The sequence below is a fragment of the Vulpes lagopus genome, chromosome X (assembly GCF_018345385.1).
Source record: "Vulpes lagopus strain Blue_001 chromosome X, ASM1834538v1, whole genome shotgun sequence".
NCBI lineage: Eukaryota > Metazoa > Chordata > Mammalia > Carnivora > Canidae > Vulpes > Vulpes lagopus.
In genome coordinates, this window is record NC_054848.1 from 122450253 (window position 1) to 122478199 (window position 27947).

Here is a 27947-nt window from a genome sequence, read left to right on the forward strand (position 1 = left end):
GTCTGTTTCCTTCCCCAAATAGGGAAGTTTTTGGCTATTATTTCCTGAAATGAATGTTCTGCTCCCTTTTCTCTCCTTCTTGTGCATCTCCTAGAATATGAATGCTATTATGTTTGATGGAATGAATTACTGAGTTCCGTAATTCTACTCTTGTATTCCATAATGCTTCTTTTCTCAGCTTCATCATTTTCCATTATTTTATCTTCCATATCACCTATGTATTCCTCTGCTTCTTCCGTGCTCCTGTTCATTGCATCAAGTGTATTTTGAATCTCAGTTATTGCATTTTTCATTTCTTTTTTTTGCATTTTTCATTTCTGATTGTCTTTTTAAAACTCTTTTACCTCTGATGTAAGGCCTCTCTGAAGTCTTCCATTCTTAAGCTCAGCAAGTGTTCTTATGATTGTTGCTTTAAATTCGCCATCAGGCATGTTACTTACCTTTGTTTCACTGAGATCTGTGGCATCACCTATCTTGTTTCATTTGGGATGAATTTCTCTGTCCTGGGATTTTTTCTAAGTCTCTGTCTTTTTCCCTGTGTTAGATAAGCCTATTATGTTTCCTGTTCCTGAGAGTGATGGCTTTATGAAGAATAAGTCATTTAGTGTCCAGGGCCTGCCACTTCAGGGAATGTCTGTGGTGTGTGTAGTGTGCATTCTGCTGCATTTTGGCTGCTCTGTTCTTCAGGCTAGTCGTCTGCAGAGGCTCTCCTTGCCTGAAGTGGGTAGTGTTTGGGCCTTGGCCATAATGTGGTGAGTTTTAACTCGGGGTGCTCTGGTCCGCTTGTTAAATGAGACCTGATACCACTTCTACCAGAACTGAAGCCTTACAGAAACCTCTGACCAGGAGACATGGTGTGGGCGGGAGTTTCTGCTGGTCTTTTGGGGAAGGGGACACCATGCTGGTATTGAGGCAAACCTGACTAACAAGGGCAGTAGCAGCAGATCACAGGGGTATGGGACCTGGTGTAAGCATGTTAGGCAGCCAGTGCTATTTACTAAAGCACAGTTAGGCACTGTGCTATTTACCAAAGGTGGTTCCATGTTTATGCTGAGGGGTGGGGGAAGGCAATGGCACCAGCCAGCAACTTTGTCCCTGGAGAGGGGTCTCTGGGCCCACTGCTCTCAGGGGTGCACTCCAAGAAGAGTGAATAATCCCCACCACTATGTGGGCCAGTTGTTTTTCAGATTGCTCTTTCCACACTGTCTGCCTCCAGGTTGTTTGCCTGCCTTCTCTCCAGAAACATCACTATACCTTTTGGGCTCTATCTGCCTAGCCTGCTGACTTTTAAATCTCCAGGCTTTAGGGCAGCCCAAGTGGCTCAGCAGTTTAGCGCCACCTTCGGCCCGGGGCCTGATCCTGGAGACCCGGGATCGAGCCCCATGTCGGGCTTCTGGCATGGAGCCTGCTTCTCCCTCTGCCTGTGTCTCTGCCTCTTTCTCTATCTGTTTCTCGAATAAATAAATAAAATCTTAAAAAAATAAATCTCCAGGCTTTAGAGACATGTTGTGGGCAGGGGCCTGCACTGGTTTTCTAGGGGAGTGTCTCACCACTCTGGGACTGAGGCAGGTTTGACTGAGAAGGGTTGTTGTGCCAGAGTGCAGGGGTGTGGGACCTGGAGCAAGCAGGCTAGGCAACCAGTGTCAGGGCCAAGCTGCCCTCTGCAGGTGGCTCTGTGTTTTTGTTGAGGGATGGGGGAGGGAAATGGCACCAGCTGGCTGACAAAGGTCCCCAGAGAGGTGTCTCTATGAATGCTACCTCTCAGGGACCAGGGATACTCTCCAAGAACAGATAGTCACCTTCTCTGTGCCACAGGTGTTCCCAGATGGTTGTTTCCATGCCATCTTTCCCAGGGTTGTTTGCCTGTGTTCTCTCCAGCAGTAGGGCAGTGCCCTCAAGGCTCTATCCCAGCCAAGCCCACCTGTCTTTAAAATGCTAGTTTTTAAGCCCTGCTGGTTTCAGAACTCACAGAAATTAGCCCCTCTCCTTTTCCCAGCCAATGGTTTTGGGGGAAGTGTTCTCCTTGTGTGTTCCCCTGATGCTCCATTCTCTCTCACCTTTCTCCACAACCATAGCTCCTTTTCCTCTGCAGATCTTGTGATTTTTTTCCTCCAAACCACGTCTCCACACTTTCTACCTTCTTCGATGTGGTTTTTTTCTCTCCCTTTAATTGTGGAGGTTATTCTCTCAGTCTTCAGGTTAATTCCTGGGGCATTTAGAATGATTTGATAGTTATCTAGTTGTGTTTGAGGGATGAGACAAGCCTCGGGTTCTCTTACTATGCTGCCATCTTAGCTCTCCCCTGCGTTTTTTTTTATGATAGTCACACAGAGAGAGAGGCATAGACACAGGCAGAGGGAGAAGCAGGCTCCATGCACCGGGAGACCGACGCGGGACTCGATCCCGGGTCTCTAGGATCGTGCCCTGGGCCAAAGGCAGGCGCCAAACCGCTGCGCCAACCAGGGATCCCCTCCCCTGCATTTCTAATAATAAATACCAAACGAGATGGGTCTCCTCCTTCCCCCATGTACCCCCAATATCATACTATGAGCCTCACCATGGAGTAATCCAGCTGGGTTCTTTTTGGGGCTCTTTAGTGTCAATATCCTTAGATATTTTTCTTTTTTTTTTTTATTTTATAAAATTTTTTATTTATGATAGTCACACAGAGAGAGAGAGGCAGAGACACAGGCAGAGGGAGAAGCAGGCTCCATGCACCGGGAGCCCGACGTGGGATTCGATCCCAGGTCTCCAGGATCGCGCCCTGGGCCAAAGGCAGGCACCAAACCGCTGCGCCACCCAGGGATCCCTCCTTAGATATTTTTCTTTTGAGTTGCTGAAATGGCCCACAAAAGAATCTTCCAGCTGCTAAAATTTTAGTCAGAGGTGGATAAGGATGGCGATTTACAACTTTCAGGATGCATATCTCCAATTAACCCTTCTGCTTTTAATATGAGATTCCAGCCCTTGGCTGGGTATAGGAACTCCCAGTCCAGAGTGCTCTCCTTTTCAGGAACTAACACTCCAGACTTCTGTCAGGGCAGGGAAGGGGCAGATCCCCAGTTTAGTCAAGTATCAAATGCAGGAGGAGATTTGGAAATCTCAAAAAGTTTTTAAACAAACCTCATTATTTGGGTACCCACCACCCATCTCCACTTCCAGAGTTACCTGTTTTAGCCTTTGAAGATTATTGCAGGTCGGATGGAAGAAGGGGTAATAAATGAGGTTGGGTTTTGGCTTCTCCTGCTAAGGGTTAAAATTCCTAGTTTGTGGTCTTTCTAGGTCTGCTAAGTCAATTACTATTCATCCACCTGCTTTTCAGCATTCAAAATTTAGTCGTTGCTTCATTTCCTGCTCTTCCAATCCTTTTAAATATCATTTTATAGTAGTTTCACTGGGGTTTTGGGAGGTGGTGAACTCGCACATGGAAGTACATGTTCTTCCTTAACTATACATCATTGCAGGCATGGGTATCTGCCTACCTGCCTCATTTACCCTATCACCTTTGTTATCAAGCCACGTTCCCTAAAACACTCTTCTTGCCTCAGCAAGATCTCTGATCCATACCTTGACCATTCTGCCCTTACGGCTCTCAGCTCCTGCACCACCTACTCAAGACAACTTCCTATCTACAAACCCTCAGGCCGTGCTGGAATGCTCCGCCAATATGTGTGCATTTCATGATCTGTTTACTCTCCTTGACCCCTAGCATTTCCACAAATTTTTCCAATTTTGACTCTCATTGTCTTTCTCTAAGTAGAATGCTGATGTCTGTCAAACACACAGACTAGTCTTGTTCCCTTCTATTTGCTCAAATGACATTGGTGACAAAGATAAACAACTACTAATTACTGAGTATTTACTGTGTGCTGCTCACTATGGTATACACTTTATACATATGACCTCATTTCATTCTTCATCACAGCTTTCTCAGGTAGATGACATTTATAGGCATTACTTTGCAGATGAAGAAACAGGCTCAAGGAAGGAAAGTAGCTTCCCCAAATTCGCCAGGCTAGTCAGAGGCAAAGATGGAATTCAAACCCAGTTTGGTCCAAGTCCATGCCCTTTCTATGACACTACACTGCTCAGTCAAGGCATCGGAGAGGGATCTAGAAAGCAGAAGATGAGAGGATATTGAGCACTTGAATTGGAGGGAGTGACCATCACTGATAGGACAAAGGACAGACCATAGAGAAAGGTGGGGCTAGAAGAGAAAAACCTTCACTGACTTCATAGGTTCACATAGCATTGACCCAGTGATCTTCGCTTATGCACAGGATAAATTACCATGCTCGTCTACCCATAAAAAGTAGGCTAGAATACCACTATGAAACTGCATGATACAAACCAACACGGTTTAAGATGATCTTCACAATTGTAAAGGTGCCTGATGATTTTTTTCCGGAAAGGAAGCTTGGATTCCATTGATCATACTGATTTTTATATGCTGAGTGATCCAAAAGTAATCTGACCAAGATGGAGGACAAAGGCCAGGTCCACTGCTTAAAGCCAAGGAGTAGGATCAACTACCTGCAAACCCACCAACCCCCGAATGTAGATCTGACAACAACAAAAAAGAACAAGAACTACAACCATATATGCCACGGTCTTTGGCTCTGGTGAGCTGTAGGCCTAAGCAGGCAAGGACACAGACATGATCTGACTTCACAACGAAGCCACCAGCTGACTGTGTGAGTGGATCTCCAATATGCCTAAGAGCTCCATGGGGGCAGTGATATGAATATGCCATGAAATGGTTTTGATCTGGGCAGCCACGGTGGTGCGGCGGTTTGGCGCCACCTGCAGCCCCGGGCGTGATCCTGGAGACCCAGGATGGAGTCCCACGTCCGGCTCCCTGCATGGAGCCTGCTTCTCCCTCTGCCTGTGCCTCTGCCTCTCTCTCTGTGTTGCTCATGAATATATAAATAAAATCTTAAAAAAATAAAAAAAATGGTTTTGATCCTAACAACTGACATATTCCAGAAGAGTGTGGAAAGAAGGAAAAATGCTGAATGGATTGATGTCTTTCTATCATCTACCTTTGGAAGAAGAAAAATTAGTGAAAAACACTTTAAAAAAACATAGGGGGGTTTGGTGGATATTTACAAACTATTTGCAAAACATCTGGATCGTCTCATGGTACTCTTAAGAATTTATTGGCAGGAACTTAATAGTGCAGATGATGATTACCATCTGAATGGTCAGCTAGACTGTAAATACTGTTGGAATAAGGACAATGGGGAAGGAATTAACATTTATTTTGGACTATAGCATATTAATGAAAAGCACTGTCTCTGTGGCCAGGTGTTGGAAATTCTAATCCAAAGTCTGACACTTATTTAGCCATGTGACCTTGGCTAAACTGCTTAATCTCTCATTGCCTTTATTTCTACATTCATAAAATAGGGGTATGGTTGCTGTGGGGATTAAAAGCAGTCATAACAATGGCACATAGAAAGCACTATGAAAGAGTTAGCTGTTGTTATTGGTCATTATTATGTGCTGCAAACATCTTACTTAAGAATCACAAATTTGCTAGAAAAACCTGTGATATAGGTATTTTCCTTACTCCATTCATATGAGATAACTTAAGGTATGAGGTCAAACAAAATTATAGAGTGACAGAGCCTTTAGATGTTGCGCAGTCCAAGGCCTCCATTTTAAAGTGAAGAAGAGGGGGCACCTAGGTGGCTCAGTTGGCTAAGTCTCTGCCTTTGGCTCAGGTCATGATCTCAGGGTCCTGGGATCGAGCCCCATGTCAAGCCCTGTGTCAAGCTGCATGTCAGGCTCCCTGGTCAGTGTGGAGCCTTCTTCTTCCTCTCTTCCCTGCTTGTGCATTCTCTTTCTTTTGCTCTCTCTTGCTATCTCTGTCACTATCTCTGTCTCTTTCTCAAATAAACAAATAAAATCTTAAAAAAATAAAATGAAGAGGAGCAAACTGTAGCTCAAAATAGGGTCTAAAACTCAGCAATAAGGCTCTTCCCTTCAGTGGTTCTCATATTTTGGCAGGCACCAGAATCTCCTAGAGGGCTTGCTGAAACGCAAACTGCTGGCTTCCACCTCTACAGTTTCTGATTTAGTAAGTCTGTTGTGGGGCCTAAGAATTTTCATTTCTAACAAGTGTTCAAATGCTGCTGCTGCTGCTGCTGCTGCTGATGATCTACTTTGGGAACCACCACAACACACCATAGTTCATATATCTTTTTTTCTTTCCTTTTTTTTTTTTTTAAAAAGGTCTTATTTATTTATTTGAGAGAGAGACAGCATGAGAGAGAGAGAGAAAGCATGAGCAGCGGAGAGGAAGAAGATGGGAGGGTACAGGGAGAATCAGATTCCTGGCTGAGCAGGGAGCCCAATATGGGACTCAATCTCAAGACCCAAAGATCATGACCTGAGCTGAAGGCAGACACTTAACCAACTGAGCCACTCTGGTGCCCTTCTTTTTTTCCTTTCATTATGTACTACATAGGTTGTGATTCACAAGCACTTGGATAGAAATGGGAACCAGTTATGAACACTAAAGAAAAAGACATAGGTAGCAGCAAGAAGGTAGGGTTTATGTGGGACTTTCCCAGTTTTAGCACTAAGTTCTGCAGCCCAGGAAATCCTTTAGTCCTGAACACACTTGAATGGTTTGTCATTGTAGAGGAAGGTAAACAAAATTCAGTGCTGGTTAACTGTCAAACACAAAAGGACATAATTAACAGAGAACATGGTAATATCTGGTAATTTTGTTTGAAATGGATTCATAAATTTATTCTTATTCTAACAAATTTGTATTGTGAAATGACTATGTTAGGTGCTGTGCTCCTGACCCTACTGATCCCGTCCCACCTTAGCAAAAAGTAAAAGTAATTCTACACTGAGCTTGGTGGACATAGACTCAGGCGTACATATTCAGGGACACTAGAAAGATGTAAAAAAGAAACATCTCACAAAGAAAGTTTTCAATGCATCATGATCAGCACTCAGTTCCCTTCCCTCTTTCTTCCTTTGAAGGGAGTATATTGTAGAAAAGTATGGATTGAAAATTTAGAAAAGTGACTGTGAAATAATTAATGAATCAAGGTCCCAGGGGAAACAGAAGGTAAAGGAAGTCCTTCAGTGAAGGAGAAGATTGATCTGTATCCTTCTCTCTCCAGGACCCTGAATATGCCCTTTGCTTGTTATAAATCAATGCTGACTACAGTTAAAATGTAATTTTGAAGGCTAAGTTAAGCAAAATTCCAAAAAGGGTAAATATCCTGATGAAGACTAATGGTGACATGTTTTAGGAGTACATAACAGCAGGGAGAATAGATTGCATGTAAAAATGTTACTTCTGTTCTGATCGCTAACGGGTATATATCCTTTAAGATCTAGACTTTATTATAAATCCTCTCTGACCTAAAGAAAACAGATTTCATGAAGGTGCCTAAAGATTCCTACATAGTATAAATAAAATGCAGAAATATTCAGAGAACATATTTTAGAGCACTGGGCGAGTCCAAAAGATAATGCATAAACTCCTAAATGTGAACTAGGCACTTTTTGTGAACATCAGATTAGACTCCCTTCTCTGTCAGAGTACTGACTTTGCTTTGTGACTTCTATCCTCACCAATAGTGCTTTTTTTCCCTCTTCTGCACATCCTAGCCTGGATTCTCCTTCATCATTCTACAGTGGTCAATGCAGTTATTTTACAGCTTCACTTTCAATGGAAGCTAGGCAAAAATAAGCCTCATACTCATCTCTCTGTATCTCCATCCATATATAAATAAAGCCATTAAAGAAGAAAAGAAACAAGGTATAATACTTAACCCAGTCAAATCTTAGCAGTTAACATGTATAATATTTTAAGTAAAGAAAAAAAGATCAGCAGAAATGGAGGAAACAGATTGCATTCTAAATTCCATCAAAAGCAAAAATGCAAAATTGGATAGTAATTTCCAGTTCTTTGGAGGCACAACATCTGTCATGATGAGTTCACTGAACAGTCTTACAGACTATGGATTATCATATGGAAGCTCAGATGTCTCTAAAATATTTCTGCAATTATCCCTCACAGAGTTATTGAACTGGTGGATTTATTCCACAGGAGCTATTGTGACTTCTTATTTTAACTCTTCAAGAGATGATTTGGATGGAGATAGCCCTTCTTGTAAGATAAAACACCGTGTTTGAATTCAGTTACTACCTTATCACTGAGCTTGTGCTATCAAGCAATTTCTACGATATCTTAGTTCTAGGACACTGTAGATATAAATCTAGGATTTCAGCTAAACTCTTTAATCCACAGGTGATCCTTTACATCCTTTACCTTAAGGTATCCTCCAGGCCATTGGTTCTTAAGGAGTGGTCTGAAGACACCTGGAGGGATCCTTGAGACACTTTTAGTGGCCCTGTGGATTAAAAACTATTTTTTATCATAACACTAAGATGATATTTACCTTTTTCATTCATATTACCTCGTAAATGTACAGAGGATTTTTCCAATGGCTATATGACATGTGATGATGTCATCTCTCTGATACTGAGGGAAGTGTGATTTTGTGTTCTTGAATTTTAAATATTTCTCAGTCTTAGAATCCATTACAGTTAGTATCAATAGATATAACCCACATCCAGGAACTCTTTGGGGTCCTCAAGGACTTTTAAGAATGTTAAGGTGTCTTAAGACCAAACATTTTACAAATTGCTGCCTTATAAAGACTTTGTTCCTAAAATGCATTTCTTTTTAACTGATCTAGTTGCAACTTCTGTTTTGTGTGATAGGATAAGGAGACAGTTTGATGCAGGTTTTGACATAATATTATTTTGCTGATATGAAATTCTGGTAGCCAGGGTGCCAGGTGTGTTCATAATTCTAATGTTGTCAATTCTAAGCCTGAAGCCCCAAGAGACGAGCAGTGTTTAATACATCATCCCTTGTTAAATAGCAGCCACAGAGTTGGCGGTAGCCAGTGAAGGATTCCCTGCCATGTAGGACACGCCAGTTGTCTATAAATAGGACCTGTGAATGGGCAAAAAGAGAAAAAAAAAAGCGCCATCAGAACAAAAGCAGACCAACAGAACTCTAAATCAGAAGAGATCACTTAAAAGCTTTAGATTGTTCTCTGGTTACATTCAATGGGATATCTTTCTTTTTGAGATTAAACAAGCATTTGGAAATTAGGATGTGTATAGCCCTGTAGGAGGCAGGGTGGCAGTTACAAAGGCAACAGTAGATAATCAGGCCCTGCACTTGAGGAGCTTATGTTTCTTGAGTAATTATTCTTATCAAAGAAAATCAGATAACTGGCTTCATTTTCTTTTCTATTTAATATTTAATATATACCTTTTCAAAGAGTTACACTATTTCATTATATTTTATGCTAAGCTGAAGATTTTCTTCATTCAGAGGATATATCAAGAGCCAAAAAAATTAAAAAGGAGCTAGAAGGACCCTTAGGGATTATCTAGCTCCACCCCCTCATTATACATACAGAGCCACTGAGTTACTGATGCTACATATGGTGTGGGAACTGTTCCCAGGTCATTCAGTGAGTGGCAGGACCAGAGCCAATACCCAGGACTCTTCTTTTTTATCTTTGCAAGACTGTGACTCACATATTAAATACATACCCATTTTCACTGCTTCAGTATAACAAGCTTACTTGACATATTTAGAATTCGGCACCCACCCTGCCAGGCTTTAGTTTGACCCAAAACTCATTCTCAGGTCTCCTCAACTCTATTGTCAGAGTCCGGTGTGCTGTATACCAACGATGGACAACATCATAAGGTACAGTATTGATGACAGCTCTGTCATAGTTGTTGTATCTAAGATGAAATCATGAGAAGAAAAGATATCCTCAAACACATGTTAAAGACATCTATTGTTTATTGAGCAATTTTACATCAGGCTTTCTCTATATTCATTACTTGTCCTAGAGATAAGGTGAGAATAAGTCAATGTTCTCTTAGGAATATAGGATTGTGGGCAGCCCGGGTGGCTCAGCAGTTTGGCGCTGCCTTCAGCCAGGGCCTAATCCTGGAGACCCGGGATCGAGTCTCATGTCGGGAGCCTGCTTCTCCCTCTGCCTGTGTCTCTGCCTCTATCTCTGGATCTCTCATGAATAAATAAATAAAATCCTTTAAAAAAAGGAATATAGGATTGCAGAGAGGAGCCCCACTGCCTGTTGACCATATTTTGTTTTTCTTTGGACAATCCGGGGGTAGCAGATAGAAGTAGGTTCTAGCTGGTTTCTCCCACCTTAGGATATGATGTCTTATTTAAAGTACATTCTCTTGGCCAAATTTTATAGAAGCAGTGGGGAAAGATCTGAGCTTTCTATTCACTAAGCTGAGGTGGGCAAGAGAGTTTATACTAGCAAGGCTTTCTTTTTAACAGAATGACTTAGAACCTCTCAGGTGAAAAAAACAACAAACTGACAAGCTGAGAGAAGAGTGTTCCAGGCAAAGGGAAGAGCAAGCACAAAGCATTAGGATGGAAAGAAGTTTTATTATGTTTGCAGAACAGCAAGAAGGCCATGTGGCTGGAGTTGAGTAAGCAAGGGGAAACCGATGCGCCACCCAGGGATCCCTCTTGTCCCCCTCTTCTATCCTGTCTTTCCCCTAACTCAAGGATAACTACTATCATGACTTCTGTCACCAAAGATTAGTTTTGCCTGTTTGTAGACTTTATATGACTAATATACTACAGTATGTACTCTTTTGTGTCTGGATTCTTTCATTTAATATTATATTTAGGAAATTGGGGATTCCTGGGTGGCGCAGCGGTTTGGCGCCTGCCTTTGGCCCAGGGCGCGATCCTGGAGACCCGAGATTGAATCCCACGTCGGGCTCCCGGTGTATGGAGCCTGCTTCTCCCTCTGCCTATGTCTCTGCCCCTCTCTCTCTCTCTCTCTGTGTGTGACTATCATAAATAAATAAAAATTAAAAAAAAGGAAATTTATCATTGTTGTGCTATGTAGCAATAGATCATTTATACCTCATGCTGTATAGAATTTTTGTGTAACTATACCACAACTTATCCATCCATTCTAGTATTGATAGATATTTGAGTAGTTTCCAATTTGGACTATTACAAATAGTGCTGGTGGTTCTGGTCAGTGATGGCAACATAGCAGTCTCCCAAACTCACCTCCTCCCATGTACATACCAAATCTACAGCTACACATGGGACAATTTCCTCTGCAAGAAATCCAGAAACTAGCTGAGTGACTCCTACATATTGGGCAAATAAGGAAAAAATCCACATTAAAATGGGCAGAACATGCTGAAACAATTTTATCATAAAACCACTCTTGGTACAGCAATCAGGAGGAAACTTACAACTCCAAGCTTCTTTGTGAGGAGTGAAGAGTTTGGATTCAACTTTTGGTGCCCCAACTTTTATGATGTCTGCACGAGGGATGGGCACCCCAAACACCTAGCTTTGAAAGACAATGAGGTCTCATAAGACCTGCCTGATTCTAGAACACAGTTCTTAATGGGCTTGTGAAGACTCACTGTGGAAATTCCTGAAGCCTAGCACACAGGGAGAGTAGGCAGAAACATCTATATCCTAGTCATTCTCTAAAAAAGGCCTATTTGTACACTTTAAAAGCTGCTTCCTGAAGGTCAGGCTTCTGTTTTGGCATGCATCTATGGGCAGACTGCAATCCTCTGTGGAGATGAGGAAAGCCAGCAGGCACCATCCCCACATCCTCCCTCTGGCCCACTTCAGTTTGCTGGTGTATCCCTGGAATGAGCTTCTATACATGCCTAGGACCCTGGCTTTCGTGGCTGCTGTCCAGGGTGTCCAGGGGATACACCCATTGATCACCTGCTCTGGCAGCCAAGGGGGCTTTATTTCCAGATTCTACAGGACAGTAATAAATAAATGCTTCTTAATTGGCTCTCTACCCAAGGTTTAGTGCAAAGGGAGCATATAGAAATGCACAGTCCCCAGTCACTCCGGAAAGAAGTCTGCTTGCATACTGTAGTATGCTATGAATACTTGCATAAAAGCTGCTAACCAAAGGTCTGGCTTCCAATCAGCCTGCATCTAGGTGTTGACTAAGATCCTCCCCTTTGGGAGTCTGACAGGTTTTGACACACCTTCAACTCCTGGAACCCACTAAAAACAAGGAAAGGGGCTTAGAAAATCAAAGGTTTGAGAGACAACCAAGAGCTTAGATTCACCTCCTACACAAGACCAGTCTGTCAAGACTGGGAGAGGTTCTAATGTGCAGAAACCAACACAGAGTGAAAGAACAATGAAGAAATAAGAAAACGTTCTAAACAAAACAACAAAACTCCAGAAACAGACCCTGATAAAAGTGAGAATTTCACCAATGAAACAGAATATATTAATACGTACCAAAGAGAAATCAGAGCTGAAAAATACAATAACTGAATTTAAAAAGTCAATAGAGTCAACTAGATAAAGTGGAAGAAAATATCAGCAAACTCAAAGAGAAAAGACAAATTCATTCAATCGGAGAAGCAAAAAGAAAAAATAATGAAAAAGAGTGAAGATAGCTTAAGGAAATTACAAGACTCCATCAAGGAGACTAATATTCACATTATAGGGGTCCCAGGAGAAGAGAGAAAGGATCAGAAAGCTTATTTGGAAAAATAACAGAAAACAACCCTAACCTAGAGAAAGAGACAGCTACATCTAGAGAGCCCGTGGAATCTCCAAAAGAGGAATCCAAAGAGACCTACACTAAGACACAATATAATTAAACTCTCCAAAGTTAAATACAAGGAGATAATCTTAAAAGAAGTAAGAGAAAAACATATAAAGGAATCCCCATAAGTCTATGAGAAGTCTATCTTCTGATTTTTCATCAGAAACTTTGCAAGCTAGGAGAGAGTGACACAATTCAAGAAATGAAAGAAACAAACCTTCCAACTACAAATACTCTACCCAGCAAAGCTGTCATTCAGAAGAAGAGATAAGAGTTTTCCAGAAAAAGCAAAAGCTAAAGGAGATCATCATCACTAGACTGGCCTTACAAGAAATATTCAAGGGACTTCTATAACCTAAAAAGGCACTTATTAGGAACAACAAAACATAAAAAAGTATGAATCTCAGTGGTAATGGTAAATATATAATCAAATTCAGAATGTTCTCATGTCATAGTGGTGGGTAATCACTTATAAATCTAGTATTAAGGACAAAAGTATTGGGATCCAGTATGAAAGACAAAAGTATTGGGATCCCTGGGTGACACAGCAGTTTAGCGCCTGCCTTTGGCCCAGGGTACGATCCTGGAGACCTGGGATCGAATCCCACATCGGGCTCCCGGTGCATGGAGCCTGCTTCTCCCTCTGCCTGAATCTCTGCCTCTCTCTCTCTCTCTCTCTCTCTCTCTCTCTCTGTGACTATCATAAATAAATAAAAATTAAAAAAAGACAAAAGTATTAAAAACACTTATAACTACAATAATTTGTTAATGGATACATAAGGTAAAAAGATGTAAACTGTAGTGCAATTGCTGGATCATAGGGTAGCTCTATTTTTGACTTTTTGAGGACCCTTCATACTGTTTTCCAGATTGCTGCAACAGATTGCATTCCAACCCACAGTGTGGGAAACAACACCTGTTGTTTCCTGCGTTGTTCCTCTTAGCCATTCTGGTGTGAAGTGATGTCTTACTATAGTTCAGATTTGTATTTCCCTGGTGAGTGATGTTGAGCATCTTTTCATGTCTTAATTGCCCATCTGCACGTCTTCTTTGGAAAAATGTCTATTCATGTCTGCTGCCCATTTTTTAACTGGATTATTTTTTTTGACACCCTATGCCTTTTGATTGGAGTGCTTAGTCCATTTACATTCAGAGTAATTATCAATAGATATGTATCCATGGCCATTTTACTACTTGTTCTGTCATTGTTCCTGGAGAATTTCTCTGATTCTTTCTTGTCTTTGTCATTTTTGGTCTCTCCTTTCCACTCAGACTCCCCTTTAATATTTCTTGCAGGGCTGGTTTAGTGGTCACTAACTCCTTTAGCTTTTGTTTGTCTGGGAAACTCTTTATCTGTCCTATTCTGAATGATAGCCTTGCTAGAGAGAGTATTCTTGGCTGCAGAGTTTCCACTTTTAGCTTGTTGAATATATCACGTCACTCCTTTCGGGCTTGCCAGGTTTCCGTGGAGAGGTCTGCAGCTAACCTTATGGGTCTTCCCTTATAAGTTAAGGACTTTTTTTTGTCTTGCTGCTTCCAGCATTTTCTTGTTATCACCGGGTTTCCCAAATGTAACTATGGTATGCCTTGGTATTGGCCTGCTTTTGTTGATGTTGATGGGAGTTCTCTGTACCTCCTGGATCTGGATGTCTGTTTCCTTTCCCAGATTAGGGAAATTTTCAGCTATTATTTCTGAAATAAAATTTAAAAATTTTTTTTATTGGAGTTCAATTTGCCAACATATACCAGAACACCCAGTGCTCATCCTAAGTGCCCCCTCAGTGCCCATCACGCAGTCACCCCAACCCCCCGCCCACCTCCCCTTCTACTACCTCTTGTTCCTTTCCCAGAGTTAGGTGTCTCTCATGTTTTGTCACCTCCACTTATATTTTCACTCATTTTCTCTTCTTTCCCTTTATTCCCTTTCACTAATTCTTATATTCCCCAAATGACCATATAATGTTTTTCCTTCAATGATTGACTTACTTCACTCAGCATCATACCCTCCAGTTCCATCCACGTCGAAGCAAATGGTGGGTATTTGTCGTTTCTAATGGCTGAAGAATATCCCATTGTATACACAGACCACAGCTTCTTTATCCATCATCTGTCGATGGACACCGAGGCTCCTTCCACAGTTTGGCTATTGTGGACATTGCTGCTATAAACGTCGGGGTGCAGGTGTCCCGGTGTTTCACTGCATCTGTATCGTTGGGGTAAATCCCCAGCAGTGCAATTGGGGGTCGTAGGGCAGGTCTATTTTTAACTCTTTGAGGAACCTCCACACAGTTTTCCAGAGTGGCTGCACCAGGTCACATTCCCACCAACAGTGCAGGAGGGTTCCCCTTTCTCTGCATCCTCTCCAACATGTGTTGACCTGTCTTGTGAAGTATCCCCATTCTCACTGGTGTGAGGTGGTATCTCATGGTGGTTTTGATTTGTATTTCCCTGATGGCAAGTGATGTGGAGCATTTTCTCATGTGCTTGTTGGCCATGTCTATGTCTTCCTCTGTGAGATTTCTGTTCATGTCTTCTGCCCATTTCATTATTGGATGGTTTGTTTCTTGGGTGTTGAGTTTAATAAGTTCTTTATAGATCTTGGAAACTAGCCCTTTATCTGATACGTCATTTGCAAATATCTTCTCCCCTTCTGTAGGTTGTCTTGTAGTTTTGTTGACAGTTTCTTTTGCTGTGCAGAAGCTTCTTATCTTGATGAAGTCCCAATAATTCATTTTTGCTTTTGTTTCTCTTGCCTTCATGGATGTATCTTGCAAGAAGTTGCTGTGGCCAAGTTCAAAAAGGGTGTTGCCTGTGTTCTCCTCTAGGGTTTTGATTGAAACATGTCTCACATTTAGATCTTTCATCCATTTTGAGTTTATGTTTGTGTCTGGTGCAAGGGAGTGGTCTAGTTTCATTCTTCTGCATGTGGATGTCCAATTTTCCCAGCACCATTTATGGAAGAGACTGTCTTTTGTCCAGTGGATAGTCTTTCCTCCTTTGTCGAATACTAGTTGACCATAAAGTTGAGGGTCCACTTCTGGATTCTCTATTCTGTTCCATTGATCTATGTGTCTGTTTTTGTGCCAGTCCCACACTGTCGTGATGACCACAGCTTTGTAGTACAACCTGAAATCTGGCATTGTGATGCCCCCGGGTATGGTTTTCTTTTTTAATATTCTCCTGGCTATTCGGGGTCTTTTCTTATTCCACACAAATCTTAAGATGATTTGTTCCAACTCTCTGAAGAAAGTCCATGGAATTTGATAGGGATTGCATTAAATGTGTAAATTGCCCTGGGTAACATCGACATTGTCACAATAGTAATTCTTCCAATGCATGAGCATGGAATATTTTTTCATCTCTTTGTGTCTTCCTCCATTTCTTTCAGAAGCGTTCTGTAGTTTTTAGGGTATAGATAGTTCATCTCTTTGGTTAGGTTTATTCTTAGGTATCTTATGCTTTTGGGTGTAATTGTAAATGGGATTGACTCCTTCATTTCTCTTTCTTCAGTCTCATTGTTAGTGTATAGAAATGCCACTGATTTCTGGGCATTAATTTTGTATCCTGCCACACTGCCAAATTGCTGTATGAGTTCTAGCAATCTTGGGGTGGAGGCTTTTGGGTTTTCATGTCATCTGCGAAGAGGGAGAGTTTGACTTCTTCTTTGCCTTTTATTTCTTTTTGTTGCCTGATTGCTGAGGCTCGGACTTCTAGTACTATGTTGAATAGCAGTGGTGAGAGTGGACATCCCTGTCTTGTTTCTGATCTTAGGAGAAAGGCTCCCAGTGCTTCCCCATTGAGAATGATATTTGCTGTGGGCTTTTAGTAGATGGCTTTGAAGATGCTGAGGAATGTTCCCTCTATCCCTACACTGTGAAGTGTTTTGATCAGGAATGGGTGCTGTATTTTGTCAAATGCTTTCTCTGCCTCTATTGAGAGGATCATATAGTCCTTGTTTTTTCTCTTATTGTTATGATCTATCACATAGATTGCTTTACGAGTGTTGAACCAGCCTTGCATCCCAGGGATAAATCCCACTTGGTCATGGTGAATAATATTCTTAATGTACTGTTGGATCCTATCGGTTAGTATCTTGTTGAGAAGTTTTGCATCTGTGTTCATCAGGAATATTGGTCTATAATTCTCCTTTTTGGTGGGGTCTTTGTCTGGTTTTGGAATTAAGGTGATGCTGGCCTCATAGAACAAGTTTGGAAGTACTCCATCTCTTTTATCTTTCCAAACAGCTTTAGTAGAATAGGTACGGTTCCTTCTTTAAACCTTTGACAGAATTCCCCTGGGAAGCCATCTGGCCCTGGACTTTTGTGTCTTGGGAGGTTTTTGATGATTGCTTCAACTTCCTCCCTGGTTATTGGCCTGTTCAGGTTTTCTATTTCTTCCTGTTCCAGTTTTGGTAGTTTGTGGCTTTCCAGGAATGCGTCCATTGGTCTAGATTGCCTAATTTATTGGCGTATAGTTCCTCATAATATGTTTTTAAAATAGTTTGTATTTCCTTGGTATTGCTGGTGATCTCTCCTTTCTCATTCATGATTTTATTAATTTGAGTCTTCTCTCTCTTCTTTTTAATAAGGCTGGCTAATGGTTTATCTATCTTATTAATTCTTTCAAAGAACCAACTCCTGGTTTTGTTGATCTGTTCCACAGTTCTTCTGGTCTCTATTTCATTGAGTTCTGCTCGAATCTTTATTAATTGTCTTCTGCTGATGAAGGTTTCATTTGCTGTTCCTTCTCCAGCTCCTTTAGGTGCAAGGTTACCTTTTGTATTTGAGTTCTTTCCAGTTTTTGGATGGATGCTTGTATTGCAATGTATTTCCCTCTCAGGACTGCTTTTGCTGTATCCCAAAGATTTTGAACGGTTGTATCTTCATTCTCATTAGGTTCCATGAATCTTTTTAATTCTTCTGTAATTTCCTGGTTGACCCTTTCATCTTTTAGCAGGATGGTCTTTAACTTCCACGTGTTTGAAATCTTTCCAAACTTCTTCTTGTGGTTTAGTTCTAGTTTCAAAGCATTATGGTCTGAAAATACACAGGGGACAATCCCAATCTTTTGGTTAAGACCGGATTTGTGACCCAGTATGTGGTCTATTCTGGGGAAAGTTCCATGTGCACTTGAGAAGAATGTGTATTCAGTTGAGTTGGGATGTAAAGTTCTGTAAATATCTGTGAAATCCATCTGGTCCGGTGTATCATTTAAAGCTCTCATTTCTTTGGAGATGTGCTTATAAGATCTATCAATTGCAGAAAGCACCGTGTTCAGGTCTCCAAATATAAGTGTATTATTATCTAAGTATGTCTTAACTTTGGTTATTAATTGTTTGATATACTTGGCAGCTCCCGCATTCAGGCCATAAATATTCATGATTGTTAGTTCCTCTTGTTGGATAGATCCTTGATGTATGATATAGTGTCCCTCTTCATCTCATCTCTTACTACAGTCTTTGGGATAAACTTTAATTTATCTGATATGAGGATGGCTACCCCTGCTTTCTTTTGACAACCACTTGAATGGTAAATGGTTCTCCAACTTTTTAAGGCTGGAGGTGTCCTTAGGTCTAAAATGAGTCTCCTGTAGACAGCAAATAGATGGGTCCTGCTTTTTTATCCAGTCTGACACCTTGTGCCTTTTGATGGCGTCATTAAGCCCATTCACGTTCAGAGTTACTATTGAAAGACATGAATTTAGTGTCATCATGATACTTATTCAGTCCCTGTTTTTGTGGATTGTTTCCTTGGACTTGCTCTTTCTATTACAGAGTCCCCTTTAGTATTTCTTGCAGAGCTGGCTTCGTGGTCACATATTCTTTCAGTTTCTGCCTATCTTGGAATCTCTGTATCTCTCCTTCTATTCTGAATGAGAGCCTTGCTGAATAGAGTATTCTTGGCTGCATGTTCTTGTCATTTAGGACCCTGACTATATCCTGTCAGCCCTTTCTGGCCTGCCAGGTCTCTGTGGAGAGGTCTGATGTTAATCTAATATTTCTCCTCATAAAAGAGAAATTTCTTGTCTCTTGCTGCTTTAAGGATCTTCTCATTATCTTTGGAATTTACAAGTTTCACTATTAAATGTCGAGGTGTTGAGCGGTTTTTATTGATTTTAGGGGGGATCTCTCTATCGCCTGGATCTGAATGCCTTTTCCCTTCCCAAGTTAGGAAAGTTCTCAGCTATGATTTGTTCAAATACATATTCTGGACCTCTGCCCCTTTTGGCGCCCTCGGGAACCCCAATTAAATGTATATTTTTCCTTCTGAGGCTGTCATTTATTTCCCTTGACCTATCCTCATGATCTTTTAATTGTTTTTCTCTTTTTTCCTCAGTCCCTCCTTGCCATCAACTTGTCTTCTACGTCACTCACTTGCTTTTCTACCTTGTTAACCCTCGTCGTTAGGACCTCTAGTTTGGATTGCATCTCATTTAATCGATTTTTAATTTCTGCTTGATTAGGGATCCCTGGGTGGCTCAGTGGTTGAGCATCTGCCTTTGGCCCGGGGCGTGATTCTGGAGACCCTAGATCGAGTCCCACATCGGGCTCCCTGCATGGAGCCTGCTTCTGTCTCTGCATCTCTCTCTCTCTCTTTCTCTCTCTCTCTCTCTCTCTCTTGTGACTCCTCATGGATAAATAAATAAAAACTAAAAAAAATTCGCTTATAGATCTAAATTTGCAGTCATGAAGTCTCTTGAGTCTTTATGCTTTTTCTAGACACCATAGCTTTATATAGTGCTTCTGAATTGCATTCTGACATTGAATTGTTCCAAATTGTAACCTGTGGGAAGAACTGTTTTTCTGAGGTTTTCCTTTAGTCATTTTGCTTGAAGTGATGTCTTACTATAGATCAGATTTGTATTTCCCTGGTGAGTGATGTTGAGCATCTTTTCATGTCTTAATTGCCCATCTGCACGTCTTCTTTGGAAAAATGTCTATTCATGTCTGCTGCCCATTTTTTAACTGGATTATTTTTTTTGACACCCTATGCCTTTTGATTGGAGTGCTTAGTCCATTTACATTCAGAGTAATTATCAATAGATATGTATCCATGGCCATTTTACTACTTGTTCTGTCATTGTTCCTGGAGAATTTCTCTGATTCTTTCTTGTCTTTGTCATTTTTGGTCTCTCCTTTCCACTCAGACTCCCCTTTAATATTTCTTGCAGGGCTGGTTTAGTGGTCACTAACTCCTTTAGCTTTTGTTTGTCTGGGAAACTCTTTATCTGTCCTATTCTGAATGATAGCCTTGCTAGAGAGAGTATTCTTGGCTGCAGAGTTTCCACTTTTAGCTTGTTGAATATATCACGTCACTCCTTTCGGGCTTGCCAGGTTTCCGTGGAGAGGTCTGCAGCTAACCTTATGGGTCTTCCCTTATAAGTTAAGGACTTTTTTTTGTCTTGCTGCTTCCAGCATTTTCTTGTTATCACCGGGTTTCCCAAATGTAACTATGGTATGCCTTGGTATTGGCCTGCTTTTGTTGATGTTGATGGGAGTTCTCTGTACCTCCTGGATCTGGATGTCTGTTTCCTTTCCCAGATTAGGGAAATTTTCAGCTATTATTTCTGAAATAAAATTTAAAAATTTTTTTTATTGGAGTTCAATTTGCCAACATATACCAGAACACCCAGTGCTCATCCTAAGTGCCCCCTCAGTGCCCATCACGCAGTCACCCCAACCCCCCGCCCACCTCCCCTTCTACTACCTCTTGTTCCTTTCCCAGAGTTAGGTGTCTCTCATGTTTTGTCACCTCCACTTATATTTTCACTCATTTTCTCTTCTTTCCCTTTATTCCCTTTCACTAATTCTTATATTCCCCAAATGACCATATAATGTTTTTCCTTCAATGATTGACTTACTTCACTCAGCATCATACCCTCCAGTTCCATCCACGTCGAAGCAAATGGTGGGTATTTGTCGTTTCTAATGGCTGAAGAATATCCCATTGTATACACAGACCACAGCTTCTTTATCCATCATCTGTCGATGGACACCGAGGCTCCTTCCACAGTTTGGCTATTGTGGACATTGCTGCTATAAACGTCGGGGTGCAGGTGTCCCGGTGTTTCACTGCATCTGTATCGTTGGGGTAAATCCCCAGCAGTGCAATTGGGGGTCGTAGGGCAGGTCTATTTTTAACTCTTTGAGGAACCTCCACACAGTTTTCCAGAGTGGCTGCACCAGGTCACATTCCCACCAACAGTGCAGGAGGGTTCCCCTTTCTCTGCATCCTCTCCAACATGTGTTGACCTGTCTTGTGAAGTATCCCCATTCTCACTGGTGTGAGGTGGTATCTCATGGTGGTTTTGATTTGTATTTCCCTGATGGCAAGTGATGTGGAGCATTTTCTCATGTGCTTGTTGGCCATGTCTATGTCTTCCTCTGTGAGATTTCTGTTCATGTCTTCTGCCCATTTCATTATTGGATGGTTTGTTTCTTGGGTGTTGAGTTTAATAAGTTCTTTATAGATCTTGGAAACTAGCCCTTTATCTGATACGTCATTTGCAAATATCTTCTCCCCTTCTGTAGGTTGTCTTGTAGTTTTGTTGACAGTTTCTTTTGCTGTGCAGAAGCTTCTTATCTTGATGAAGTCCCAATAATTCATTTTTGCTTTTGTTTCTCTTGCCTTCATGGATGTATCTTGCAAGAAGTTGCTGTGGCCAAGTTCAAAAAGGGTGTTGCCTGTGTTCTCCTCTAGGGTTTTGATTGAAACATGTCTCACATTTAGATCTTTCATCCATTTTGAGTTTATGTTTGTGTCTGGTGCAAGGGAGTGGTCTAGTTTCATTCTTCTGCATGTGGATGTCCAATTTTCCCAGCACCATTTATGGAAGAGACTGTCTTTTGTCCAGTGGATAGTCTTTCCTCCTTTGTCGAATACTAGTTGACCATAAAGTTGAGGGTCCACTTCTGGATTCTCTATTCTGTTCCATTGATCTATGTGTCTGTTTTTGTGCCAGTCCCACACTGTCGTGATGACCACAGCTTTGTAGTACAACCTGAAATCTGGCATTGTGATGCCCCCGGGTATGGTTTTCTTTTTTAATATTCTCCTGGCTATTCGGGGTCTTTTCTTATTCCACACAAATCTTAAGATGATTTGTTCCAACTCTCTGAAGAAAGTCCATGGAATTTGATAGGGATTGCATTAAATGTGTAAATTGCCCTGGGTAACATCGACATTGTCACAATAGTAATTCTTCCAATGCATGAGCATGGAATATTTTTTCATCTCTTTGTGTCTTCCTCCATTTCTTTCAGAAGCGTTCTGTAGTTTTTAGGGTATAGATAGTTCATCTCTTTGGTTAGGTTTATTCTTAGGTATCTTATGCTTTTGGGTGTAATTGTAAATGGGATTGACTCCTTCATTTCTCTTTCTTCAGTCTCATTGTTAGTGTATAGAAATGCCACTGATTTCTGGGCATTAATTTTGTATCCTGCCACACTGCCAAATTGCTGTATGAGTTCTAGCAATCTTGGGGTGGAGGCTTTTGGGTTTTCATGTCATCTGCGAAGAGGGAGAGTTTGACTTCTTCTTTGCCTTTTATTTCTTTTTGTTGCCTGATTGCTGAGGCTCGGACTTCTAGTACTATGTTGAATAGCAGTGGTGAGAGTGGACATCCCTGTCTTGTTTCTGATCTTAGGAGAAAGGCTCCCAGTGCTTCCCCATTGAGAATGATATTTGCTGTGGGCTTTTAGTAGATGGCTTTGAAGATGCTGAGGAATGTTCCCTCTATCCCTACACTGTGAAGTGTTTTGATCAGGAATGGGTGCTGTATTTTGTCAAATGCTTTCTCTGCCTCTATTGAGAGGATCATATAGTCCTTGTTTTTTCTCTTATTGTTATGATCTATCACATAGATTGCTTTACGAGTGTTGAACCAGCCTTGCATCCCAGGGATAAATCCCACTTGGTCATGGTGAATAATATTCTTAATGTACTGTTGGATCCTATCGGTTAGTATCTTGTTGAGAAGTTTTGCATCTGTGTTCATCAGGAATATTGGTCTATAATTCTCCTTTTTGGTGGGGTCTTTGTCTGGTTTTGGAATTAAGGTGATGCTGGCCTCATAGAACAAGTTTGGAAGTACTCCATCTCTTTTTATCTTTCCAAACAGCTTTAGTAGAATAGGTACGGTTCCTTCTTTAAACCTTTGACAGAATTCCCCTGGGAAGCCATCTGGCCCTGGACTTTTGTGTCTTGGGAGGTTTTTGATGATTGCTTCAACTTCCTCCCTGGTTATTGGCCTGTTCAGGTTTTCTATTTCTTCCTGTTCCAGTTTTGGTAGTTTGTGGCTTTCCAGGAATGCGTCCATTGGTCTAGATTGCCTAATTTATTGGCGTATAGTTCCTCATAATATGTTTTTAAAATAGTTTGTATTTCCTTGGTATTGCTGGTGATCTCTCCTTTCTCATTCATGATTTTATTAATTTGAGTCTTCTCTCTCTTCTTTTTAATAAGGCTGGCTAATGGTTTATCTATCTTATTAATTCTTTCAAAGAACCAACTCCTGGTTTTGTTGATCTGTTCCACAGTTCTTCTGGTCTCTATTTCATTGAGTTCTGCTCGAATCTTTATTAATTGTCTTCTGCTGATGAAGGTTTCATTTGCTGTTCCTTCTCCAGCTCCTTTAGGTGCAAGGTTACCTTTTGTATTTGAGTTCTTTCCAGTTTTTGGATGGATGCTTGTATTGCAATGTATTTCCCTCTCAGGACTGCTTTTGCTGTATCCCAAAGATTTTGAACGGTTGTATCTTCATTCTCATTAGGTTCCATGAATCTTTTTAATTCTTCTGTAATTTCCTGGTTGACCCTTTCATCTTTTAGCAGGATGGTCTTTAACTTCCACGTGTTTGAAATCTTTCCAAACTTCTTCTTGTGGTTTAGTTCTAGTTTCAAAGCATTATGGTCTGAAAATACACAGGGGACAATCCCAATCTTTTGGTTAAGACCGGATTTGTGACCCAGTATGTGGTCTATTCTGGGGAAAGTTCCATGTGCACTTGAGAAGAATGTGTATTCAGTTGAGTTGGGATGTAAAGTTCTGTAAATATCTGTGAAATCCATCTGGTCCGGTGTATCATTTAAAGCTCTCATTTCTTTGGAGATGTGCTTATAAGATCTATCAATTGCAGAAAGCACCGTGTTCAGGTCTCCAAATATAAGTGTATTATTATCTAAGTATGTCTTAACTTTGGTTATTAATTGTTTGATATACTTGGCAGCTCCCGCATTCAGGCCATAAATATTCATGATTGTTAGTTCCTCTTGTTGGATAGATCCTTGATGTATGATATAGTGTCCCTCTTCATCTCATCTCTTACTACAGTCTTTGGGATAAACTTTAATTTATCTGATATGAGGATGGCTACCCCTGCTTTCTTTTGACAACCACTTGAATGGTAAATGGTTCTCCAACTTTTTAAGGCTGGAGGTGTCCTTAGGTCTAAAATGAGTCTCCTGTAGACAGCAAATAGATGGGTCCTGCTTTTTTATCCAGTCTGACACCTTGTGCCTTTTGATGGCGTCATTAAGCCCATTCACGTTCAGAGTTACTATTGAAAGACATGAATTTAGTGTCATCATGATACTTATTCAGTCCCTGTTTTTGTGGATTGTTTCCTTGGACTTGCTCTTTCTATTACAGAGTCCCCTTTAGTATTTCTTGCAGAGCTGGCTTCGTGGTCACATATTCTTTCAGTTTCTGCCTATCTTGGAATCTCTGTATCTCTCCTTCTATTCTGAATGAGAGCCTTGCTGAATAGAGTATTCTTGGCTGCATGTTCTTGTCATTTAGGACCCTGACTATATCCTGTCAGCCCTTTCTGGCCTGCCAGGTCTCTGTGGAGAGGTCTGATGTTAATCTAATATTTCTCCTCATAAAAGAGAAATTTCTTGTCTCTTGCTGCTTTAAGGATCTTCTCATTATCTTTGGAATTTACAAGTTTCACTATTAAATGTCGAGGTGTTGAGCGGTTTTTATTGATTTTAGGGGGGATCTCTCTATCGCCTGGATCTGAATGCCTTTTCCCTTCCCAAGTTAGGAAAGTTCTCAGCTATGATTTGTTCAAATACATATTCTGGACCTCTGCCCCTTTTGGCGCCCTCGGGAACCCCAATTAAATGTATATTTTTCCTTCTGAGGCTGTCATTTATTTCCCTTGACCTATCCTCATGATCTTTTAATTGTTTTTCTCTTTTTTCCTCAGTCCCTCCTTGCCATCAACTTGTCTTCTACGTCACTCACTTGCTTTTCTACCTTGTTAACCCTCGTCGTTAGGACCTCTAGTTTGGATTGCATCTCATTTAATCGATTTTTAATTTCTGCTTGATTAGGGATCCCTGGGTGGCTCAGTGGTTGAGCATCTGCCTTTGGCCCGGGGCGTGATTCTGGAGACCCTAGATCGAGTCCCACATCGGGCTCCCTGCATGGAGCCTGCTTCTGTCTCTGCATCTCTCTCTCTCTCTTTCTCTCTCTCTCTCTCTCTCTGTGTGACTCTCATGGATAAATAAATAAAATCTTAAAAAAAATTCTGCTTGATTAGATCTAAATTCTGCAGTCATGAAGTCTCTTGAGTCCTTTATGCTTTTTTCTAGAGCCACCAGTAGCTTTATAATAGTGCTTCTGAATTGGCTTTCTGACATTGAATTGTTATCCAAATTTTGTAACTCTGTGGGAGAGAGGACTGTTTCGGATTCTTTCTTTTGAGGTGAGGTTTTCCTTCTAGTCATTTTGCTCAGTGCAAAGTGCCCAAAAACCAGTTGTACTTGATAGAAGTGCGAACTCTTCTCGCTGTAGCATTCCAGCTTTTCTCTCTTTAAATCTCAGACCTAATTCGTAGGTTTTCAGGTTGATTTGAAAGTTATCTAGGTAAGTTGGTGGGGACAGGTAACTTGGGGATCCTACTTTTCCGCCATATTGCCCCCTGAAATAATTTTTTTCCCTTTTCCTCTCTCCTCTTTTTCTGAGGCTCCTATAATATGAATGTTATTATGTTTGATGGAGCCACTGAGTTCTCTAGGTCTATTCTTATGTTGCATAATTCTCCTTTCTCTCTTTTATTCAGCTTCATTCTTTTCCATTATTTTTTCTTCTAGGTCACTAATTAGTTCCTTTGCTTCTTCCAGTGTGCTGTTCATTACATCAAGCCTGTTTCCAATCTCATTTATCGCATTCTTTATCTCTGGTCGACTTTTAAAAACACTTCCATCTCTCTGATAAGGGTATCACTAATATCTTTTCTTAAGTCCAGTGAGCATCTTTATGATTGTTGCTTAAGTTCTCCATCAGGCATGTTACTTATCTCTTTCACTTAGATCTCTGGTTTGGCCTTATGTTTCTTTCATTTGGGATAAATTCCTCCATCTTTGCATTTTATCTAAGTTCTGCCTTCTACTCTGTGTTAGAAAAGTTATGTCTCCTGCTCTTGAAAGTAATGGCCTTATGAAGAAGATGTCATGGAGTGTGCAGGGCCTGGCATTTCAGGGATTGTCTCTGGTGTGTGCTGGGTGTGCTCTGCTATTGTGTTTTGGCTGCTCTGTCCTTCAAGCCAGTCATGTGCAGAAGCTCTCCTTGTCTGCAGTGGGCAGTATTTGGTCCCTGGCCTGAATGTGGTGAGTTTTAACTCTGTGTGCTCTGGTGTGCTTGTGACATGGAACCTGTCACCAATGCCACCAAAACTGAGGCCCTGCAGGACTCTGGTTGGGAGATGTGATGTGGGCAGCGGTTTTTGCTTTTTCCTGGGGGAGGGGCCTGCTATGCTGGGATTGAGGGAAGCCCAACAAACAAGTGCAGTCCCACCAGAGCGGAGGGGTATGGGGCTTGGTGTATGCAAGTTAGGCAGCCGGTGTCAGCACTGCACTGTTTCTCACTGGTGGCCCTGTGTTTATACTGAGGGATGGAGCTGGGCAATAGTGCCAGCCAGCTCTTTTGTTTTCAGAGAGGCATCTCCCTGAATGCTGCCTCTCAGGGATGGGCTCTGAGAAGAGCAAATAATCTACTCTCCTCCCTGCTGTGTGTCCCAGGCATTCTTCAAATTGCTGTTTTCATGCTATCTGCTCCCGGGTTGCCTGCCTGCCTTCTCTCCAGGATCAGGTCCGTGCCCTCCAAGCTCTATTGCTGCCAAGCCTGCTGAACTTTAAAACTCCAGTCTTTGGAACACCTGGGTGGCTCAGGGGCTGAGTGTCTGCCTTTGGCTCAGGTCGTGTTCCTGGGATCCTGGGATCAAGTCCCACATCAGGCTCCCTGCATGGAGCCTGCTTATCCCTCTGCCTATGTCTCTGCCTCTCTCTCTCTCATTAATAATTAAATAAAATCTTTTTTAAAAAATAAAACTTGGGATCCCTGGGTTGCACAGTGGTTTAGCGCCTGCCTTTGGCCCAGGGTGTGATCCTGGGGACCCCAGATCCAGTCCCACGTTGGGCTCCTGGCATGGAGCCTGCTTCTCCCTCTGCCTGTCTCTCTGCCTCTCCCTCTGTGTCTATCATGAATAAATAAATAAAATCTTAAAAAAAAGATTTAAAAAATAAAACTCCAGTCTTTAAACCTCACTAGTTGCAAGAATTCATGAAATTCTTTTTAAATTTATTTATGATAGTCACAGAGAGAGAGAGAGAGAGAGAGAGAGAGAGGCAGAGACATAGGCAGAGGGAGAAGCAGGCTCCATGCACCGGGAGCCCGATGTGGGATTCGGTCCCGGGTCTCCAGGATCGCGCCCTGGGCCAAAGGAAGATGCTCAACCGCTGCGCCACCCAGGGATCCCTAAGAACTCATGAAATTAAGCCTCTCTCATTTTCCAAGCCAATGGCTTTGGGGAAACATTCTCCTTGTACCTTCCCCTGTGTGCTTCTCTTTCTGTCTCTCTCTCACCTTTCTCCACGACTATACTTCCCTCTCCTCCACAGCACTAGCAATCCATTTTTTCCCTAAACCACACCTCCACACTTCCTACCTTCTTCAATGTGGCCTCTTCTTTCCCTTCAGTTGTGGAGTTTATTCTGTCAATCTTTAGGTCAGTTCATGGGGTATTTAGGATGATTTGATAGTTATTTAGTTGTGTTTGTGGGATGAGACAAGGCTAGGGTCCTCCTACTCTGCTGCCATCTTCTTCTCCTCCTCACTAGATCTATTCTTCTTAAAATTGCTTTGGCTATTTGAGTCTTTTTTTTTTCTCCATTCAAATTTTAGGGTTATTTCTTCTATTTCTGTCAAAAATACCATTGGAATTTTCATAGAAATTGCACTGAATGTGTATATTGCTATGGCTAATAAGGAGATTTTAACT

At 41.5% G+C, this 27947-nt stretch overlaps 1 protein-coding gene across 4 annotated transcripts in view; it reads right to left on the bottom strand.

The window, feature by feature from the left end:
* Nucleotides 1–6539: 6539 nt before the first annotated feature.
* Nucleotides 6540–27947, bottom strand: part of TMLHE (trimethyllysine hydroxylase, epsilon) — a 119128-nt gene continuing 97720 nt past the window's right edge. For all 4 annotated transcript variants that reach the window (XM_041740597.1, XM_041740596.1, XM_041740598.1 and 1 more), the window contains 2 exons: nucleotides 9666–9804; nucleotides 6540–8995 (listed from right to left, as the gene is read on the bottom strand). In XM_041740597.1, coding sequence (XP_041596531.1) covers nucleotides 8864–8995; nucleotides 9666–9804 — 271 coding nt within the window. In that variant the 3' untranslated portion in view covers nucleotides 6540–8863. The remainder of the gene's footprint in view (nucleotides 8996–9665; nucleotides 9805–27947) is intronic.